Source organism: Polypterus senegalus, chromosome 5, assembly GCF_016835505.1.
Source record: "Polypterus senegalus isolate Bchr_013 chromosome 5, ASM1683550v1, whole genome shotgun sequence".
Lineage (NCBI taxonomy): Eukaryota > Metazoa > Chordata > Cladistia > Polypteriformes > Polypteridae > Polypterus > Polypterus senegalus.
In genome coordinates, this window is record NC_053158.1 from 72,382,450 (window position 1) to 72,400,708 (window position 18,259).

Genomic DNA, 18,259 nt, shown 5'->3' on the forward strand with positions numbered 1-18,259 from the left:
TCCTGTTAAGTGGATGCAGTGGATTCTTCATCATTGACAGGAGTTTGCTTAGTGCCCGTCACTCTGCCACAGATGTTAAACTGTCCAACTTTAATCCTACAATGGAGCCTGCCTTCTTAACAAGTTTGTCCAGGCGTGAGGCGTCTTTCATCTTTATGCTACCACCCCAGCACACCACCGCGTAGAAGAGGGCACTCGCTACAACCGTCTGGTAGAACATCTGCAGCATCTTACTGCAGATGTTGAAGGATGCCAACCTTCTCAGAAAGTATAGTCTGCTCTGAGCTTTCTTACATAGAGCATCAGTATTGGCAGTCCAGTCCAATTTGTCATTCAGCTGCACTCCCAGATATTTATAGGTCTGCACCCTCTGCACACAGTCACCTCTGATGATCACAGGGTCCATGAGGGGCCTGGGCCTCCTAAAATATTGCCTATTATTGGGCATTTTCATATATTTTATGTTTGAATGTTGTTGTCTGGCATACAAAGTTTAATGAATAACTCAAAAGATTGTAGGGAGTTTTACAATTTTCTGAGGAGTTACACTCTTGCTGTTTTTCTGTCTGGAAGTAGATGACTGATGCACGTATTGTCATATACAGCTGTCCATTAGAGAGCTATGCTACAAATGTGGGTTTCTGCTCCTGTGTTAGTGGTAAGAGTTTAACTGTGGCCATTTGGGACACAGCAGTACTATGCTTCTTATAGCACTTTCTTACACGCAGAACTTAGCATCACTAAAAAAAGGCCAGCATTTTTTAAAAAGAATATTTTTTTTTGTATCACTGTACACAGCCAACTTTTTTAGCTGCCTTCCGTGTATGCTGTACTACAAAGGTGTAAAAAACGAACTGGTTTTGTATGTAAAAATTTGTCTTTGCAAAATGTTATATGTCCACAATAAAGGATAATTTATGTCTTATTTTACTAAATGCAATGATGGCATTTAACAATCTGATTCAAAATTCAAGTATATTAGGCCTCCTAATGCAACAGAGAGGTTGATGTACACCAAGTGCAAAGTTTGACAATACTTGATCATATTCACTTTAGTTCTATTTTCCTGCCTATATATAAAAAGCAATGGGGAGTTGTTTAGTATTGTTAGAGCTAACTAATATGAGGAGTTTGGATCTAAGGGTAAAAAAATACAGTTTACCATGGTTATTTAAGTCGTTCCTTTCATTTGAAGCAGCATGTTAAAAGTAACCTATATACAGTGCATCTGGAAAGTATTCACAGTGCATCACTTTTTCCACATTTTGTTATGTTACAGCCTTATTCCAAAATAGATTAAATTCATTTTTTTCCTCAGAATTCTACACACAACACCCCATAATGACAACGTGAAAAAAGTTTACTTGAGGTTTTTGCAAATTTATTAAAAATAAAAAAACTGAGAAATCACATGTACATAAGTATTCACAGCCTTTGCTTAATACTTTGCCGATGCACCTTAGGCAGCAATTACAGCCTCAAGTCTTTTTGAATATGATGCCACAAGCTTGGCTCACCTATCCTTGGCCAGTTTCGCCCATTCCTCTTTGCAACACCTCTCAAGCTCCATCAGGTTGGATGGGAAGCATCGGTGCACAGCCATTTTAAGATCTCTCCAGAGATGTTCAATCAGATTCAAGTCTGGGCTCTGGCTGGGCCACTCAAGGGCATTCACAGGGTTGTCCTGAAGCCACTCCTTTGATACCTTGGCTGTGTGCTCAGGGTCGTTGTAATGCTGAAAGATGAACTGTCGCCCCAGTCTGAGGTCAAGAGCTCTGTGGAGCAGGTTTTCATCCAGGATGTCTCTGTACATTGCTGGCTGCAGTCATCTTTCCCTTCATCCTGACTAGTCTCCCAGTTCCTGTCGCTGAAAAACATCCCCACAGCAGGATGTTGCCACCACCATGCTTCACTGTAGGGATGGTATTGGCCTGGTGATGAGCGGTGCCTGGTTTCCTCCAAACGGGATGCCTGACATTCACACCAAAGAGTTCAATCTTTGTCTCATCAGACCAGAGAATTTTGTTTCTCATGGTCTTAGAGTCCTTCAGGTGCCTTTTGGCAAACTCCAGGCGGGCTGCCGTGTGCCTTTTACTAAGGAGTGGCTTCCGTTTGGTCACTCTACCATACAGGCCTGATTGGTGGATTGCTGCAGAGATGGTTGTCCTTCTGGAAGGTTCTCCTCTCTCCACAGCGAACCTCTGAAGCTCTGACAGAGTGACCATCGGGTTCTTGGTCATCTCCCTGACTACGGCCCTTCTCCCCCGATCACTCAGTTTAGATGGCCGGCCAGCTCTAGGAAGAGTCCTGGTGGTTTCGAACTTCTTCCACTTACGGATGATGGAGGCCACTGTGTTCATTGGGACCTTCAAAGCAGCAGAAATTTTCCTGTAACCTTCCCCAGATTTGTGCCTCAAGACAATCCTGACTCGGAGGTCTACAGACAGTTCCTTTGACTTCATGCTTGGTTTGTGCTCTGACATGAATTGTCAACTGTGGGACCTTATATAGACAGGTGTGTGCCTTTTCAAATCATGTCCAATCAAATGAATTTACCACAGGTGGACTCCAGTTAAGCTGCAGAAACATCTCAAGGATGATCAGGGGAAACAGGATGCACCTGAGCTCAATTTTGAGCTTCATGGCAAAGGCTGTGAATACTTATGTACATGTGCTTTCTCAATTTTTTTATTTTTAATAAATTTACAAAAATCTCAAGTAAACTTTTTTCACTTTGTCATTATGGGGTGTTATGTGTAGAATTCTGAGGAAAAAAATTAATCCATTTTGGAATAAGGCTGTAACATAGCAAAATGTGGAAAATGTGATGTTCTGTGAATACTTTCCGGATGCACTGTAACTTGTATAAAATGTAGTCTGTCTACTGATAGCAAATTTTCTTGATTTTTAGTCAGTTTCATAATTGCAGCTAGAGTGGTATACTGTAATGTAAAAAAATAAGCGCATGTCAAGAATTGTCATAATTTGCCTGCCCTTCTTTCCATCAGAGGACAGTGGGACCTCATTCAGCCACTCACATGCCCTGAATTCACAAACTAGTTTTATCCCAAAGTTAACAATATTGCTTTATGGAACTTTACTTACCTACATTGTTTTTAAATAACAGTAGCTTTTCACCATGGAGGCCCAAAGTGGTTAAACCAAGTGTATAGAAATGGAAACATCTTTCATGGAGGTGTGTTTTAAAGTTGTGTTTTCTCTTTGACTTTCTCAGAACTGTGCAGATAAAACAAAAGACAAATCTTTGTCCAGAATTAATCTTATTTTTCACTGCTAACACATAAAGTCCATTTCGTTTTTTGATCAAAGGGTCCAAATTTATGGATACTGTATACACATTCAATAAATCACTTACTTCTTCTTCCAGGTATGGTAATAGAGAGGCTCTTCTGCCTGATGGGATGGAGGGGAGATCTATTTCAGGGCAAACCTTGACATGGCTGTGATGTTTGCAGAGTGCATTTTATTGCATTGCAGTTATTTGCACTGAATTTAGATATATTTTTACTTTGCCACTTATGTTCACTCTGAGAAAAAAAACAAGTAACCCTGAAGGCTGCCAGTTCAATCTCTGTCCCTTACTTATTTTGTGATGCTAAGCATGTTGCTGCCTGTGCTCAATTTAAAAATATCGGCATAAACAGCTGTAATGTACCCTGACCCTCTTCATCAGATTGGAGAAAGGCATGTGCTAAATGTATAAAAATTCTATTTATAAATCAGTGGCTTGAATAATTAGTTTCTTGTGGTGTTAGTTTTTTCACTGTATTTTTTTATACTTTTTCATTTTTTTAGTACTTTTCCTCAATTTTCTGTATTCTTAATAAATTTTTGCAAAGCTGATTTTTTTTTTCAAGTCAGTGAGTAAACTTATTCATGTATATCACTTGTGTTGTATTTGTGATAACTTGAAAACTTAATCTACTACATTTTAATGCAGTTTATTAAGCTGTTCTCCTACAGATTATTAAAAGTATGATCATATATATATTTGAAATAAAAATATACAGTATATAATACATATCCAAACAGACTGAGATCATATAATTTATGGTAGCATTTCTGCGTCTGGAAACACCTCTTTACCACATTTCTTGAAAATACAGAAATAAAACAGAAATAAATGTGTTTTAAGGGCAGGGATAATGTTCTAAAAAATGTATTTTAATTTTTAGAACATCAAATGACACTGAAGTTTATCCATTTAGGTTCAATGATTGTTTTTTGTTGAGATCTTAATAGTATACTTTAACATATACCTAGTTTGTTTCCTGCCTTCACCCTATGTTAGCTGGGATTGGCTCCCGCAGACCCCCGTGACCCTGTAGTTAGGATATAGCGGGTTGGATAATGGATGGATGTATTTTCATATATATCGCGCTTTAAACAACCTGCGCAAAAACAAACATAGTGGATAATCCACCCGATTCCCATGTAGCCACATGAATTATTGCATCACGTCGGTGGAGTGTGGGGAGGAGGACATGAGGTTATCCTTACTTCTCTACATTAAAGATGGTAACCCAACACATACAATATGATGTGACTTAAAACAAGTGCAAAAGCATAAAGAACACAAAAAGACAAACAATATATTGCCGTGTTATTGTGTATTTTGTAGTGTCACAAACAAATGCATCCATGCATTTATGACCATGGACTGAAAAAAATAACATGCCAACATGTACACCTGGTAGCAGACCTGACCCTACTTGGACAAAATTGAGTACCTGTCAACATACATTAGTGTCTAGTGAGCACAAAGAATTACCACAGTGCTGGAAGGAAATGAAAGAAAAAGTATTAATCACCTTTTGCATTTGTTACAAGTGCCAAAATGAGCTTTATCAGATCCTGTGAGACTGAGATGAATGGCATTATTGATAAATACTTAGCTTATTGATAGGTTAAGGAAGTTCATTATTAGTGATTTATTCAATGGTAACAATGTTCATGAGCATTAAGAGTGCTTAAGCTTTTAAGGAAGAACCAAAATGAACAGTACTCTCATTTTGATTTTTGGTCTTGGAGTGTGATATACAGGTATAATGAAGCATCCTGGACAAAGCCTAAAACAGCCCACCTCAGTCACTTTTGAAAATACAACATATTTAAGAAAAACATGTTTCTGGGAAAACATAAAACTGAGAATTGTGTTTGATTATTGTAAACCTGACATTCTTTTTTACTTTGGCATTCATCAAGTATTGTAGCCCCTTTCTTGCAAACAGAAGCACTTGATATTAGAGCTCATGATCAGTATTATTAATTAGTTAGCTGATCATAATAATCCTTCATATCATTCAAGTGTTCTCTGTAGATAGTTACAGGTCCATTTCTTTGTGACCAGTAAACATTGATCATGTATTTTCGGTGTAAAAATAACAAACAAATTTGACAATGTTTTAATAAAAGAAAATAAAAATGGTTATTGTTAAGTTCTCTTGAAATTTGTAATTGCAGGTCTCTTCCCTGCCATTCTGAATCTTGCCAGTAATGCAAAGATTACCACCAATGCCACTTGTGGTGAGACAGGACCCGAGATGTTCTGCAAGTTGGTAGAGCATGTACCAGGACGAACCATCCGTAATCCACAGTGTCGGATCTGTGACAGCTATAGCTCTAACCCAAAAGGTAAAGTTTTGACTGTTAATTCCCTTTTTGCCAGTACTCCTTTTTAGATCGAACTGTTAATTTTATTTCCATATTCATGTGTGAAATGACTATGATTCATATTGTCATTTTACAAAACCCTTGATTATATCCTGCAAGATTTGTCTTTTCAACTTTATAAAAAAGCATTCATTAATCAGAAAAACATCAATTTTGCACTATGAAAGCAAGCACAGTGAAATAAACTTTAGCTTAATTAAATTTGATATAAGGTCCTGCATTAACATACAAAAAAATAAATTAGTATATAATACACATATGCATTAGGTACACCAGCCTTTCCAATACAACTAGTTTCTCAAACAGTTGTAATATTTTATGTGTAGATAGTGCTAGTCAGAACTATAGATTGTATGTGCACATTTCAAAATTGGCAACACTCAAGATTTAACTGGCTTTAAACACAATATGGTTGTGGGTGCTAGAGATGCAAATAGAAATGTATTAGTAACAGTAACAGGTTTATTGAGAATGTGACTAGAAACACAATTCACCATCATTAAAATACCAACACTATTACCTGGTCTGACAAAACCCAATTAATTCAGATTCATACTGGAAAGAAGACTAGTAAAGTGTGAAATCCAAATTTAAATATGGATCCATACTGCCGAGTGTCAACAATGTACACTTTCCTTGAATGGATAATGATGTGTAGTTTATTTCCTGAGAATAAATTGGTAAAAGTCTATCAGTACAAATAAATTGAGTAATTTACCTGCATAGCATTATGGATGTGGTGTACACCTGTAATTGGGCTTGATCAGAAGGATAATGATCATTATCCAGAGGCTGGAAATGTTTTGGAATATTTCCAGGAATATAGCAGTGAATCCAGTTTAATGCAGTAGTCTTCACAATCATAATATTTTAACCTAGTTGGGTAACTGCGGGATGAAATAGAACTAGCTATTCAAAATTGAGATACAAAAACTGTGGGATACAACGGAGTTATCATGTGCTAGCATTTCTGTGGCACATATTTAGTACTTAGGTGAGTTAATACCCTTATCTGTTTAGTCTGTTTTAAGAGGAAATAGGGGATAGCCCTGTTAGGTTTATGAAACTAAAAGTGTGACTACTCAAGATATATTTACTTAGATCATATTTGTTTACATTATTATGGTTTGGTATTCACATAATCATACATATTTTTAGAGTATTAATTGTATTAAAATTGTGTTCTGTAGCTGTAGTAGTAAACCTGAGTGTCATGGTAGTGTACTGTGTAGTTAAATAGTTCTGTACTTTGCAGTGACAAGCTGCAAACGTCATTCAGACTATGAATAATGTTTCACTAATACTATGAGGTGTCATAGTAAGAAAGAAAGAATGTCTTTATTAAACAATGTATAACTTCCACAAAAACTAACCTTTTAATTAAAAACAAATAGTTTTGTGCAGTATAAGTGAACTATATGAATTAGATACCATACCCTTCTTCCTTACTGAATGATTCTACTGTTAATTTGTTCATTTAGAAAGGCACCCCATCACTAATGCAATAGATGGGACCAACAACTGGTGGCAGAGTCCAAGCATCAAAAATGGAAGGCAGTACCACTGGGTGACTATCACACTGGATTTACGACAGGTACAGTATGCAATTATAAAAGCAAAAAATAACCTGTGTTATTACAAGCTTTGTGTCATTTTGCTCAGCATTATGGATTCACAATTACTGGAAAACATACATCCATTTTAAGGTGTTTTCACAACAGAAGATTATGGAGGAACATGGTCTGTCAGTGCAGAACTGGGCATAAGGCCTATACTAATACTGATTAGGACACCAGTCAGTTATAGTGAATACATTCACTTGCTCATTCTTGACTAATTGTGAGTCAATCTAAAATACACATCTGTTTGAGAATACTAAATGATATATATATATGTATGTATGTATATATATATATATATATATATATATATATATATATATATGAACTTGGCCCTTGGCACACACAGACAGGACATGTTGTCTTAAAACCACCACACGTTTATTTTCCACAATTATTTACAATAAAGGTCACAAAGACCCAGTCCAGTGGTCACACAGACCTTAATCACGTGCACAAAACCCCAAATCACACACAAAGTCCTGGCCACAAATGCCTTTCTTCGGGCCGCCTCCACTCTCTCCTGCCTCGTCCTTCTTTCACCCGACTCTAGCCTCGAATGAATGGAGATGGCCCCTTTTATACAGGACTCGGATGAGCCCCAGGTGTTCCCGGCAATCCTCTTCTGGCCACGCCCCAGCGTGGCGGAAGTGCCAGCTGTCCTCCTGGCTGCTCTCCGGGCGCCGTCATAAATCTTCCCCCCAGCACTTCCTGGTGTGGCGGAAGTGCTGGGGTAACAGGTCCCAAGGCACTGGGGTGCCTCCTGGCGGTGACCACGGGCCCCTACAGGGAAAGGCTTCCATGCCCTTGACCCGTGGCCCCCAAAGCAACCCGGAAGGCAAACCCCACGTGATCCAGGCAGGGCTCTGACCCTCTTCCGGTCCCTCCTGGCGTCCCGGCCGGGTCATGGCCCCTGGCATCCCTGACAATATATATATATATATATATATATATATATATATATATATATATGTATATATATATATATATATATATATATATATATATATATATATATATATATATATATAGTGAATCAAACTTCTGACCCAAGAGCTATGAGACAACTATGCTAACTTTATTGAAAAAATAATTTGACCAAGACAGATAATTCTGATTCATATTACTCAGTTATCACATTTAGATAGACATTCTTTAAAGTAGTGGTGATTAATAAAAAGATTCTTGTTAAATAAAATAGAGTTTTCAGTGAAATGTTTATGGTGATGACATGGTTTATTTCGTAAGTAAGGACAATGAACAAACTACATTGTAAACAAATTAAGAGTCACGAAATGCAAGTCTGGATAGCTCATTGATTAGCACTACTACTTTATACATACTGTATTCATAATCACCAAGCCCACATATGTTCCTCTGGCGCTCTGGATACCTTTCACACCGTAAAGACATATGACTAGGCTGGGATTTGAACATAGCACTCTGGATCTCATCCTGCCCTATTTAATGTAAAATAAGCCCCCTGCTTGCTTCGCTCGCCAAACACCACCCCCAAGACCTATGCTACCCGCCATCCACTTCTTGTCTCTGCCACTCGCGTATGTGGATTTCACTTTCACCAAACAACAGATCTTTTAATTCTTGCAGATACGTCTCTTCATTGGAAAGATGGCAACATGAATTAGACGATCTACAAGTCTCTGACTTAAAGTTAAATCTGAACAATATATTCGATCTCTTTTTGCTGATGTGTTATTTAACCGAGTAATTATTTCCGTTTCTTTGCGCTTATGTGATCTTTACTATCATTTTTTTGAGACTTTCAAATTTTAGTACTTTCATTATCTCTTACCTGCTGTGCATGTGTATCGCGCCAATGTTTTTGAATTCTTTATGACATTCTACTTTGTCATCTACTCTTTGTCTTTTATTTCCGGCCCCAGATGTGGTTAAATCTCTTGGAACAAAGTCTCGTCTTGCGGGACGTGAAAGTATCCCTCTGAAAAAGTCACGTCTCGTCCCAAGCTAAAAAGTGTGGTCTCATCCCGGGATTGTTTTATTATAATAGAGAGATTGTATTGTGAGATCACAAATATGAGAAAGAAATTAGTTTCTTGTGCAAAGGTACTGGGCTAATGCTACATGATAGTGTGGGGAATTAAACAACATGACAGGAATTTGAAAAACACCTGCATGGGTGTTCTGCAGGATATACTCCATTGTTCTGTAGTAGTGTTTCCTATCTGGATTAGGATGCTCCTTAGTAAGGAATACACCAAGCTTGGCCCACTGAGAGAAGACCTAGGAGCAGTGGTAGAACAGGATATTCTGACAAAATGAAATCTCTTAGCTAGCAAGGGCACCTCTAGATATTTCCCAAAAGGACATAAAAAGTTTCTAGTATTTCCATGTAAATTGTTGCCATTATCTCTACAATCAGGAAAACCAGATCAAAAGTCCCAGAGAAAAACAGCCATTCTAGAGTAGATGTTTTGTGGGACATAGCAGTGTCTCTTTTTTAACTCTTTTAATCCACTCGAGTGTTTCCAGGGCAACACACCTATCTAGGGGGCATCATGCACATGGCAGGTGACAATCCTTGAGTGTGTACCAGTTCATTGCGAGGGCCATTGACACACACTTCCATGCAGAGTCAATTTGAATCACATAATAACCTAATACACTTGGGAGGTAAAACCAGTGTATATGAGGAAACCCACACATAGATATGTGTGAAAACCTTAAAACTCACTGGGGACAATGATTGAACAATGACTACACTTTGCATTTTTTCTGTTATCTTTAGGTTATCCCAAAATAATCCCAAAGTATTTATTAACAAGCTTATTATGAAAGCAGTTATTATAGTTCAGCAGTGGTTAGATTTACAGCTAAAAAAATGATAAATATGCATAGATTGATTACCTTTGGTTGCTCAGGTTTGGTTCATTGCCCATTTCTGTCAAAACAGGCACCAGCAATGGATAAGCAGGTTAGATAATTAGTGCATAGATTATGAAATATCTGCATTTTACTCAGTTAAACTTTGCTGTAAATTAAATTCTTGTGATACAGTCAAGTATGTGGGAACAGGTATAATAATAAGCAATATGACTGATTTTCTGTTTTATATATTGTGAGTTAGGGCCAGGGCCCTTGCCCGGCCGTGACGCCTCTATATCAGAAGGACCGGGGGAAGGAGTGTTTCTGGAGCATTGCCTCTCCCGAAGTGCTAGAGGACAGCCCCCCGGAATGTGGTGGTACCATGTGTTTGGAGTATGAGCATGTAAGCTCAACCTGTTAGGTACGCCTGGAGAACTCTTGAGCCCATAATTACAACACTTCCGCCTCACCCGGAAGTGCTGCCGAAACTGGGTCAATGAGCACCTGGAGCACTTCCAGGTGCATTATAAATAGGAGTCAGCAGCCACTACTTCAACAGCCAGAGTTGTGTGGGAGTAGAAGAAGCTTTCCAGGAGGATTGGAGGTGGAAGAGAAGAGGAAAGGAAAGGAAAGGAAAGAAAAACAAAGGACTGGGCTGTGCTTTATGTACTGTGCTGTGGGGAGCAGGCTACAGTGCTTCCCAACTGTAAATAAACGTGTGTGCTGTGTGAGAACTGGTGTCTGCCTGTCTGTGTCGGGGAGGGTGGCTGGTACGCCCCACTCTGGTGTGTATATATATATATATATTATATATATATATCTGTATATATACAGTGCATCCGGAAAGTATTCACAGCGCATCACTTTTTCCTCATTTTATGTTACAGCCTTATTCCAAAATGGATTAAATTCATTTTTTTCCCCAGAATTCTACACAGAACACACCATAATGACAACGTGAAAAAAGTTTACTTGAGATTTTTGCAAATTTATTAAAAATAAAAAAATTGAGAAAGCACATGTACATAAGTATTCACAGCCTTTGCCATTAAGCTCAAAATTGAGCTCAGGTGCGTCCTGTTTCCCCTGATCATCCTTGAGATGTTTCTGCAGCTTAATTGGAGTCCACCTGTGGTAAATTCAGTTGATTGGACATGATTTGGAAAGGCACACACCTGTCTATATAAGGTCCCACAGTTAACAGTTCATGTCGGAGTACAAACCAAGCATGAAGTCAAAGGAATTGTCTCGAGGCACAAATCTGGGGAAGGTTACAAAAAATGTCTGCTGCTTTGAAGGTCCCAAGGAGCACAGTGGCCTCCATCATCCGTAAGTGGAAGAAGTTCGAAACCACCAGGACTCTTCCTAGAGCTGGCCGGCCATCTGAACTGAGTGATCGGGGGAGAAGGGCATTAGTCAGGGAGGTGACCAAGAACCCGATGGTCACTCTGTCAGAGCTCCAGAGGTCCTCTGTAGAGAAAAGAGAACCTTGCAGGAGGACACCAATCAGGCCTGTATGGTAGAGTGGCCAGATGGAAGCCACTCCTTAGTAACAGGCACATGGCAGCCCGCTTGGAGTTTGCCAAAAGGCACCTGAAGGACTCTCAGACCATGAGAAACAAAATTCTCTGGTCTGATTAGACAAAGATTGAACTCTTTGGTGTGAATGCCAGGCGTCACGTTTGGAGGAAACCAGGCACCGCTCATCACCAGGCCAATACTATCCCTACAGTGAAGCATGGTGATGGCAGCATCATGCTGTGGGGATGTTTTTCAGCGACAGGAACTGGGAGACTAGTCAGGATAAAGGGAAAGATGACTGCAGCAATGTACAGAGACATCCTGGATGAAAACCTGCTCCAGAGCACTCTTGACCTCAGACTGGGGGGACAGTTCATCTTTCAGCAGGACAACGACCCCAAGCACACAGCAAAGATATCTAAGGAGTGGCTTCAGGACAACTCTGTGAATGTCCTTGAGTGGCCCAGCCAGAGCCCAGACTTGAATCCGATTGAACATTTCTGGAGAGATCTTAAAATGGCTGTGCACCAACACTTCCCATCGAACTTGATGGAGCTTGAGAGGTGCTGCAAAGATGAATGGGCAAAACTGGCAAAGGATACAGTAGGTGTGCCAAGCTTGTGGCATCATTTTCAAAAAGACTTAGGGCTGTAATTGCAAGTATTAAGCAAAGGCTGTGAATACTTATGTACATGTGATTTCTCAGGTTTTTTTATTTTTAATAAATTTGCAAAAACCTCAAGTAAACTTTTTTCACATTGTCATTATGGGGTGTTGTGTGTAGTATTCTGAGGAAAAAAATGAATTTAATCCATTTTGGAAAAAGGCTGTAACATAACAAAATGTGGAAAAAGTGATGCGCTGTGAATACTTTCCGGATACACTGTATATACAGTCATATGAAAAAGTCTGGGAACCCCTCTCAGTCTGCATAATAGTTTACTCTGCTTTCAACAAAAAGATAACAGTGGCATGTCTTTCATTTCCTGAGAACATTTGAGTACTGGGGTGTTTTCCGAACAGAAAAAGATTTTTAGTGAAGTAGTATTTAGTTGTATGAAATTAAATCAAATGTAAAAAACTGGCAGTGCAAAAATGTGTGTCCTCTTGTAATTTTGCTAATTTGAATGCATGTAACTGCTCAATACTGATTACTTGCATCACCAAATTGGTTGGATTAGCTCGTTAAGCCTTGAACTTCATAGACAGGTGTGTCCAATCATTAGAAAAGGTGGTCAATTGCAAGTTGTGCTTCCCTTTGACTCTCCTCTGAAGAGTGACAGCATGTGATCCTCAAAGCAACTCTCAGAAGATCTGAAAACAAAGATTGTTCAGTATCATGGTTTAGGGGAAGGCTACAAAAAGCTATCTCAGAGGTTTAAACTGTCAGTTTCAATTATAAGAAATGTAATCAGGAAATGGAAGGCCCAGGCACAGTTGCTGTTAAACTCAGGTCTGGCAGGCCAAAAAATACAGTAGTGATATATGCACAGGATTGTGAGATTAGTTACAGACAACCTACAAATCACCTCCTCCTTGCTGCAGATGGTGTATCTGTACTTCCTTCTACAACTCAATGCAATTTGCACAAAGAACATCTGTATGGCAGGGTGATGAGAAAGAACCCCTTTCTGCACTCACGCCACAAACAGAGTCACTTGGTGTATGCAAATGCTCATTTAGACAAGCCAGATTTATTTTGGAACAAAGTGCTTTGGACTGATGAAACAAAAATTATTTGGTCATAACAAAAAGTGCTTTGCATGGTGAATGAAGAACACCGCATTCCAAGAAAAACACCTGCTACCTACTGTCAAATTTGGTGGAGGTTCCATCATGCTGTGGGGCTGTGAGACAGGTTCAGGGGCTGGGGCCCTTGTTAAAGTCAAGGGTCGGATGAATTCAACCCAGTATCAACCAATTCTTCAGGATAATGTTCAAGCATCAGTCACAAAGTTGAAGTTACGCAGGGGTTGGATATTCCAACAAGACAATGACCCAAAACACAGTTTGAAATCTACAAAGGCAACCCTGATTTAAATATCTTCGAAAATCTATGGGATTATTTAAAGCAGGCTGTTCATGCTCGGCAGCCATCAAATTTAACTGAACTGGAGAGGTTTTGTATGGAAGAATGGTCAGAAATACCTCCATCCAGAATCTAGACACTCATCAAAGGCTATAGGAGGCGTCTAGAGGCTGTTATATTTGCAAAAAGGAGGCTCAACTAAGTATTGATGTCATATCTCTGTTGGGGTGCCCAAATTTATGCACCTGTCTAATTTTGTTATGATGCATATTGCTTATTTTCTGTTAATCCAATAAACTTAATGTCACTGCTGAAACAACAACAGCATTTATTTATATAGCACATTTTCATGCAAACAGTAGCTCAAAGTGCTTTACATAATAAAGAATAGAAAAATAAAAGACACAATAAGAAAACAAAATAAATCAACATTAATTAACATCGAATAAGAGTAAGGTTCAATGGCCAGGGGGGACAGAAAAACAAAAAAAACTCCAGACGGCTGGAGAAAAAATAAAATCTGTAGGGATTCCAGACCATGAGACCGCCCAGTCCCATCTGGGCATTCTACCTAACATAAATGAAACAGTCCTCTTTGGATTTAGGGTTCTCACGGAAGGGCTTGATGAAGATGGTCACGTAGAGTTCTGCCTTTTAATCTATCCATCATTGTTGAAGCATCATGAAGCTTTGAGTAGGTGAAGGTGGCGCAGGCCACCACCACAAAGAAACCAGAAAAAGAAACAGAAGAGAGAGTAGGGGTCAGTACGGATTTCAGAGCCACCATGAATAGTTATTATGATGAATTGAACATATAGAGTATCAGGATTAAGTTAAATTAAGTTAAATTGAAGTTATAGAAAGGCCATGTTAAAGTAATATGTTTTCAGCAGTGTTTTAAATTGCTCTACTCTATCAGCCTGGCAAATTCCTATTGGCAGGCTATTCCAGATTTTAGGTGCATAGCAGCAGAAGGCCGCCTCACCACTTCTTTTAAGTTTTGTTCTTTGAATTCTACTGAAATACTACTGTTTCCATAAGGCATGTCATATATTAAAAGGAAGTTGCTACTTTGAAAGCTCAGCCAATGAGAAACAAAAATCCAAAGAATTAAGAGGGGTTCCCAAACTTTTTCATATGACTGTATATATGTATATACAGTATATATATATATATATATATATATATATATATACACACACATATATGTATATATATATATATATATACAGTATGTGTATATCAGAGTGTACATGAGAAAAAGGTTTTGGGATCATTACTAATGGGAGACTAGCCTCTGTATTAACACATAATAAGAAAAAACAGACAATCTTGCAGCTATTCCTGGAAGAATACTTTGCTTAAATACAGTAATGTTACCTTATAGTCTGCAATTTAAAGCCGCCTTTTGTAGATTATATTCGGATAAGTGACTTTTTTTTACAAAGTTATCTTGGTAATAATACTGTCAGGCCCCTTTGCTTTTAAATGTGCAATTGCTTTTTCACTGAAAGGCCGGCTTGAGGGAAAAGAATCAGAGATTTTCTGATTTTTAAATTCAGTTAATGATAATTTAATTGTTTAGGACCTTTGAAAGTATTTAAACTTAGAAAGGAATATGAATATGCTATTTGTTTTTATTAGCATGAAGCAAGTCATTCCAAATATATTTGTTCTGATATACAGCAGGCTACTTGATCCTTACAGGCTAGAGTATCGTCGCGGTGCACGGTTTGATACAATTCTTTGTGCATGGCTGCTTAATTAATCCATTGAATAATGTAATACGATGAATTCTTTCAGTTAAATTATGCAATAAGACACAGTAGGCATGGTGCCATTGTACATAACACATTTGTTGTGTCCAGAATTACTGTATATTTAGCATTTAAATGATTTATCTTCTAATTTTTGTTATGTTGTATGATGTTTCTTTAGCTGTCTACATACAGGTTATAAGGTTAACTGAAGATGGTAAAAGGCTCAAAAATGTACTTTTGAGTTATTGTGTCAGTGTTTGTATAGGTTTTCAGTCTTACATTTCAGTAAATTATACTTTTGCAGAAATTTAAGAATTCAGATTGTATGTGAACAAAAACATATTCAAGTCTTTGTCAATATAATGACCAGGCATGCTGGCCTGTATACCAAATAAGTGAGACCTTTCTGACTCTACAATTAGTGTCTTGTATTACTGGTAAACTTTCTGTAAGACCTAGTCCACACTAAAACAGAAAATTTTGAAAACACATCTTTTTTTATTCATTTTGGCCTTTCACTCATATTGAAATGCCATTTTTGACCACTATAGACAGTGTGAATGGGGGAAATGGAGATTTTTCCATGTATAATTTTCATGGCACTGATTTCATTTTTGTCTTCTGTGGTCTCATCTTTACTGTGGTGACAATCCTTTTCTAACTTCTGTGCATCAGCTGAAAAATACTGTGCTACGTTCATTTTGGCAACCTTATATTCATTTGGAACCATCAAAAAAAAGTTAGACTTCGTTGTCTGTCCTCACAAAGAAGCCTGTTTTGTTTTATCATGTTCTTTAGGCATTTTGATTTACTTTGGGCTTATTCCATAAGGAAATAGCACTCTTGCCTGATGAGCCGCACATGCCCAATAAGAAATATTTATGGGTTTTTTTGTGCTTTTTCATTTAAATGTGGATGATAAACTTTTAGAAAATGATCTGAAAACCCTAGCATGTACAGAAAACATATAAAATGCAAATGGTGTTTTGAAATCTATCTATGTTAGTGTGGATTGTTCCTTAATATCCTTCTGGCTCGTCATACAGTACAGTATCTGTGATAACAGCTGCTGGAGTATGTTGTTAGTATGTTCTTGTTTTAGTCTGATGTGTAATTTAGAAGCTAAGAAGCTGCAGTGAAATCTTTTCTTATCGATAGGCTTTTTCCGGATAACTATTGGCTATTTGACTAAAGAAAATAACACCTTCAAAGACAACAGTATGACATCTGCTGACCTCTTCTTATCTGTGTAATTTTCAGTATATTCTTAATTTTTTTAAGAACATTTGTTAATGTTGTCAGTTTTATTTGAGCAAACACAACATAAATCTGAGAACGAGAGCAGAAAAGAGTCTCTGTAATAAATCATTTTGAGTGTATTCACAAATTGTGAACCCTCTGGCAATAACTGTCTGAGATTGTGGTTTATTTTTGCATCCAAACACTCTCAGACATGTTTAGTATTAGGATTGTGCATATAGCCATGAGCTCATGTCTGTCTTATGTCATCATGGTGTCCCCTGTAGGTAAAAGATTGTATTTGCTCAGAAACATGTCAAGGCATTCTAACCTTTTAACGGTTTTAAACATACAGTATTTTACATAATGATGCACTAACTTTGTACTTGCATCAGTTGTACAAATCTGTTTTTCTATATGTTTTGCTTCACTGATGTGTTATATTATGTAGTAAAACCCTGAGCACATTTTTGTGTTTGCTTCTTCACAACTGAAATGATGCTATGTAATTGAAATGTACCCAAAATGCCTTTGTTTATTGCACAAATAAAGCACACGTAGGAGGCTGATAGATGATGGGAATGAAACTGACAACAGACAAGGAGGTTAAAATTCATAACTGTTCCACTGCACCTAAAGTCTACAGGTCTTGGTCCATCCCCTACTAGGAGTAGATGTTCTTCTACTTGTCCACCTTACAAGTTCCATAATAAACTACTCTCCTGCTTGTAACCCCCCAAATTTTCCTTTCTTTCATATTATCTCTCTCACATCCCTGGTCTCTTCCTTTAGCCAGTCAGCCTTTTTCCCAAAACGTTAACCCATCAAGACTTGAGGTTAATTCCTTAGCCAGAGCATCCCTTCCCTGACTAATGAGACATCCAGACCCTTGAATTGTGCTTGGTTTTTCTGCACCTCCTAGCTCTATTTAATTTGCACCACTTAACAAGCTTGACAGCAATGATGGGTCTTCCATGAATCTCCCAGATGTGATTCTCTGTGCCATACAGACACATTTTTAACCTTGGCTACTCTTGACAGCAAAGCAAACTTTCACAGCCGATTACTTAATTACTAAACTGAAGGTTGAAGGTTGCTTTTTAAAATCATATTCAAATTAAATTAATTTGAAAAAATACCATCTATATACATACTATAGTATTGAAAAGAAAATTGAAACATGTTTTATTATAGGGTAATTATGACATAGTGCTTTTCTTGAGTCCTCAAAAGTTAAAGTGTCTTTTTATTTTCTTTACCTTTAGTCCTTATTTAATGAATAAATATTTCATCCACTAAATACTTGAGCTACATGGGAAATTCAATAAGTACTTATTAGATCATTTTTAAACTCATAGTAGAGATGGAAATTTTGATCACATTTACAGTGATTTCAGAAAATTCTCAGGCTCATTCATTTTCTGTACACTATTTTATGTTGTCGACTTAATTTTAAATGGATACATTTGCCATTTTTGCCCATAAATCAACATTCAATAATCCACAGTGACAAAATGAAAACATATTTTCAGAAAGGTTTTGCAAAAATATTA

General features: G+C 37.8%; 1 protein-coding gene across 1 annotated transcript in view; it reads left to right on the top strand.

Annotated features, from left to right (window-relative positions):
* Positions 1-18,259, top strand: part of lama1 (laminin, alpha 1) — a 186,861-nt gene that overhangs the window by 17,997 nt on the left and 150,605 nt on the right. The window contains exons 2-3 of the mRNA XM_039754802.1: positions 5,485-5,655; positions 7,176-7,288. Coding sequence (XP_039610736.1) covers positions 5,485-5,655; positions 7,176-7,288 — 284 coding nt within the window. The remainder of the gene's footprint in view (positions 1-5,484; positions 5,656-7,175; positions 7,289-18,259) is intronic.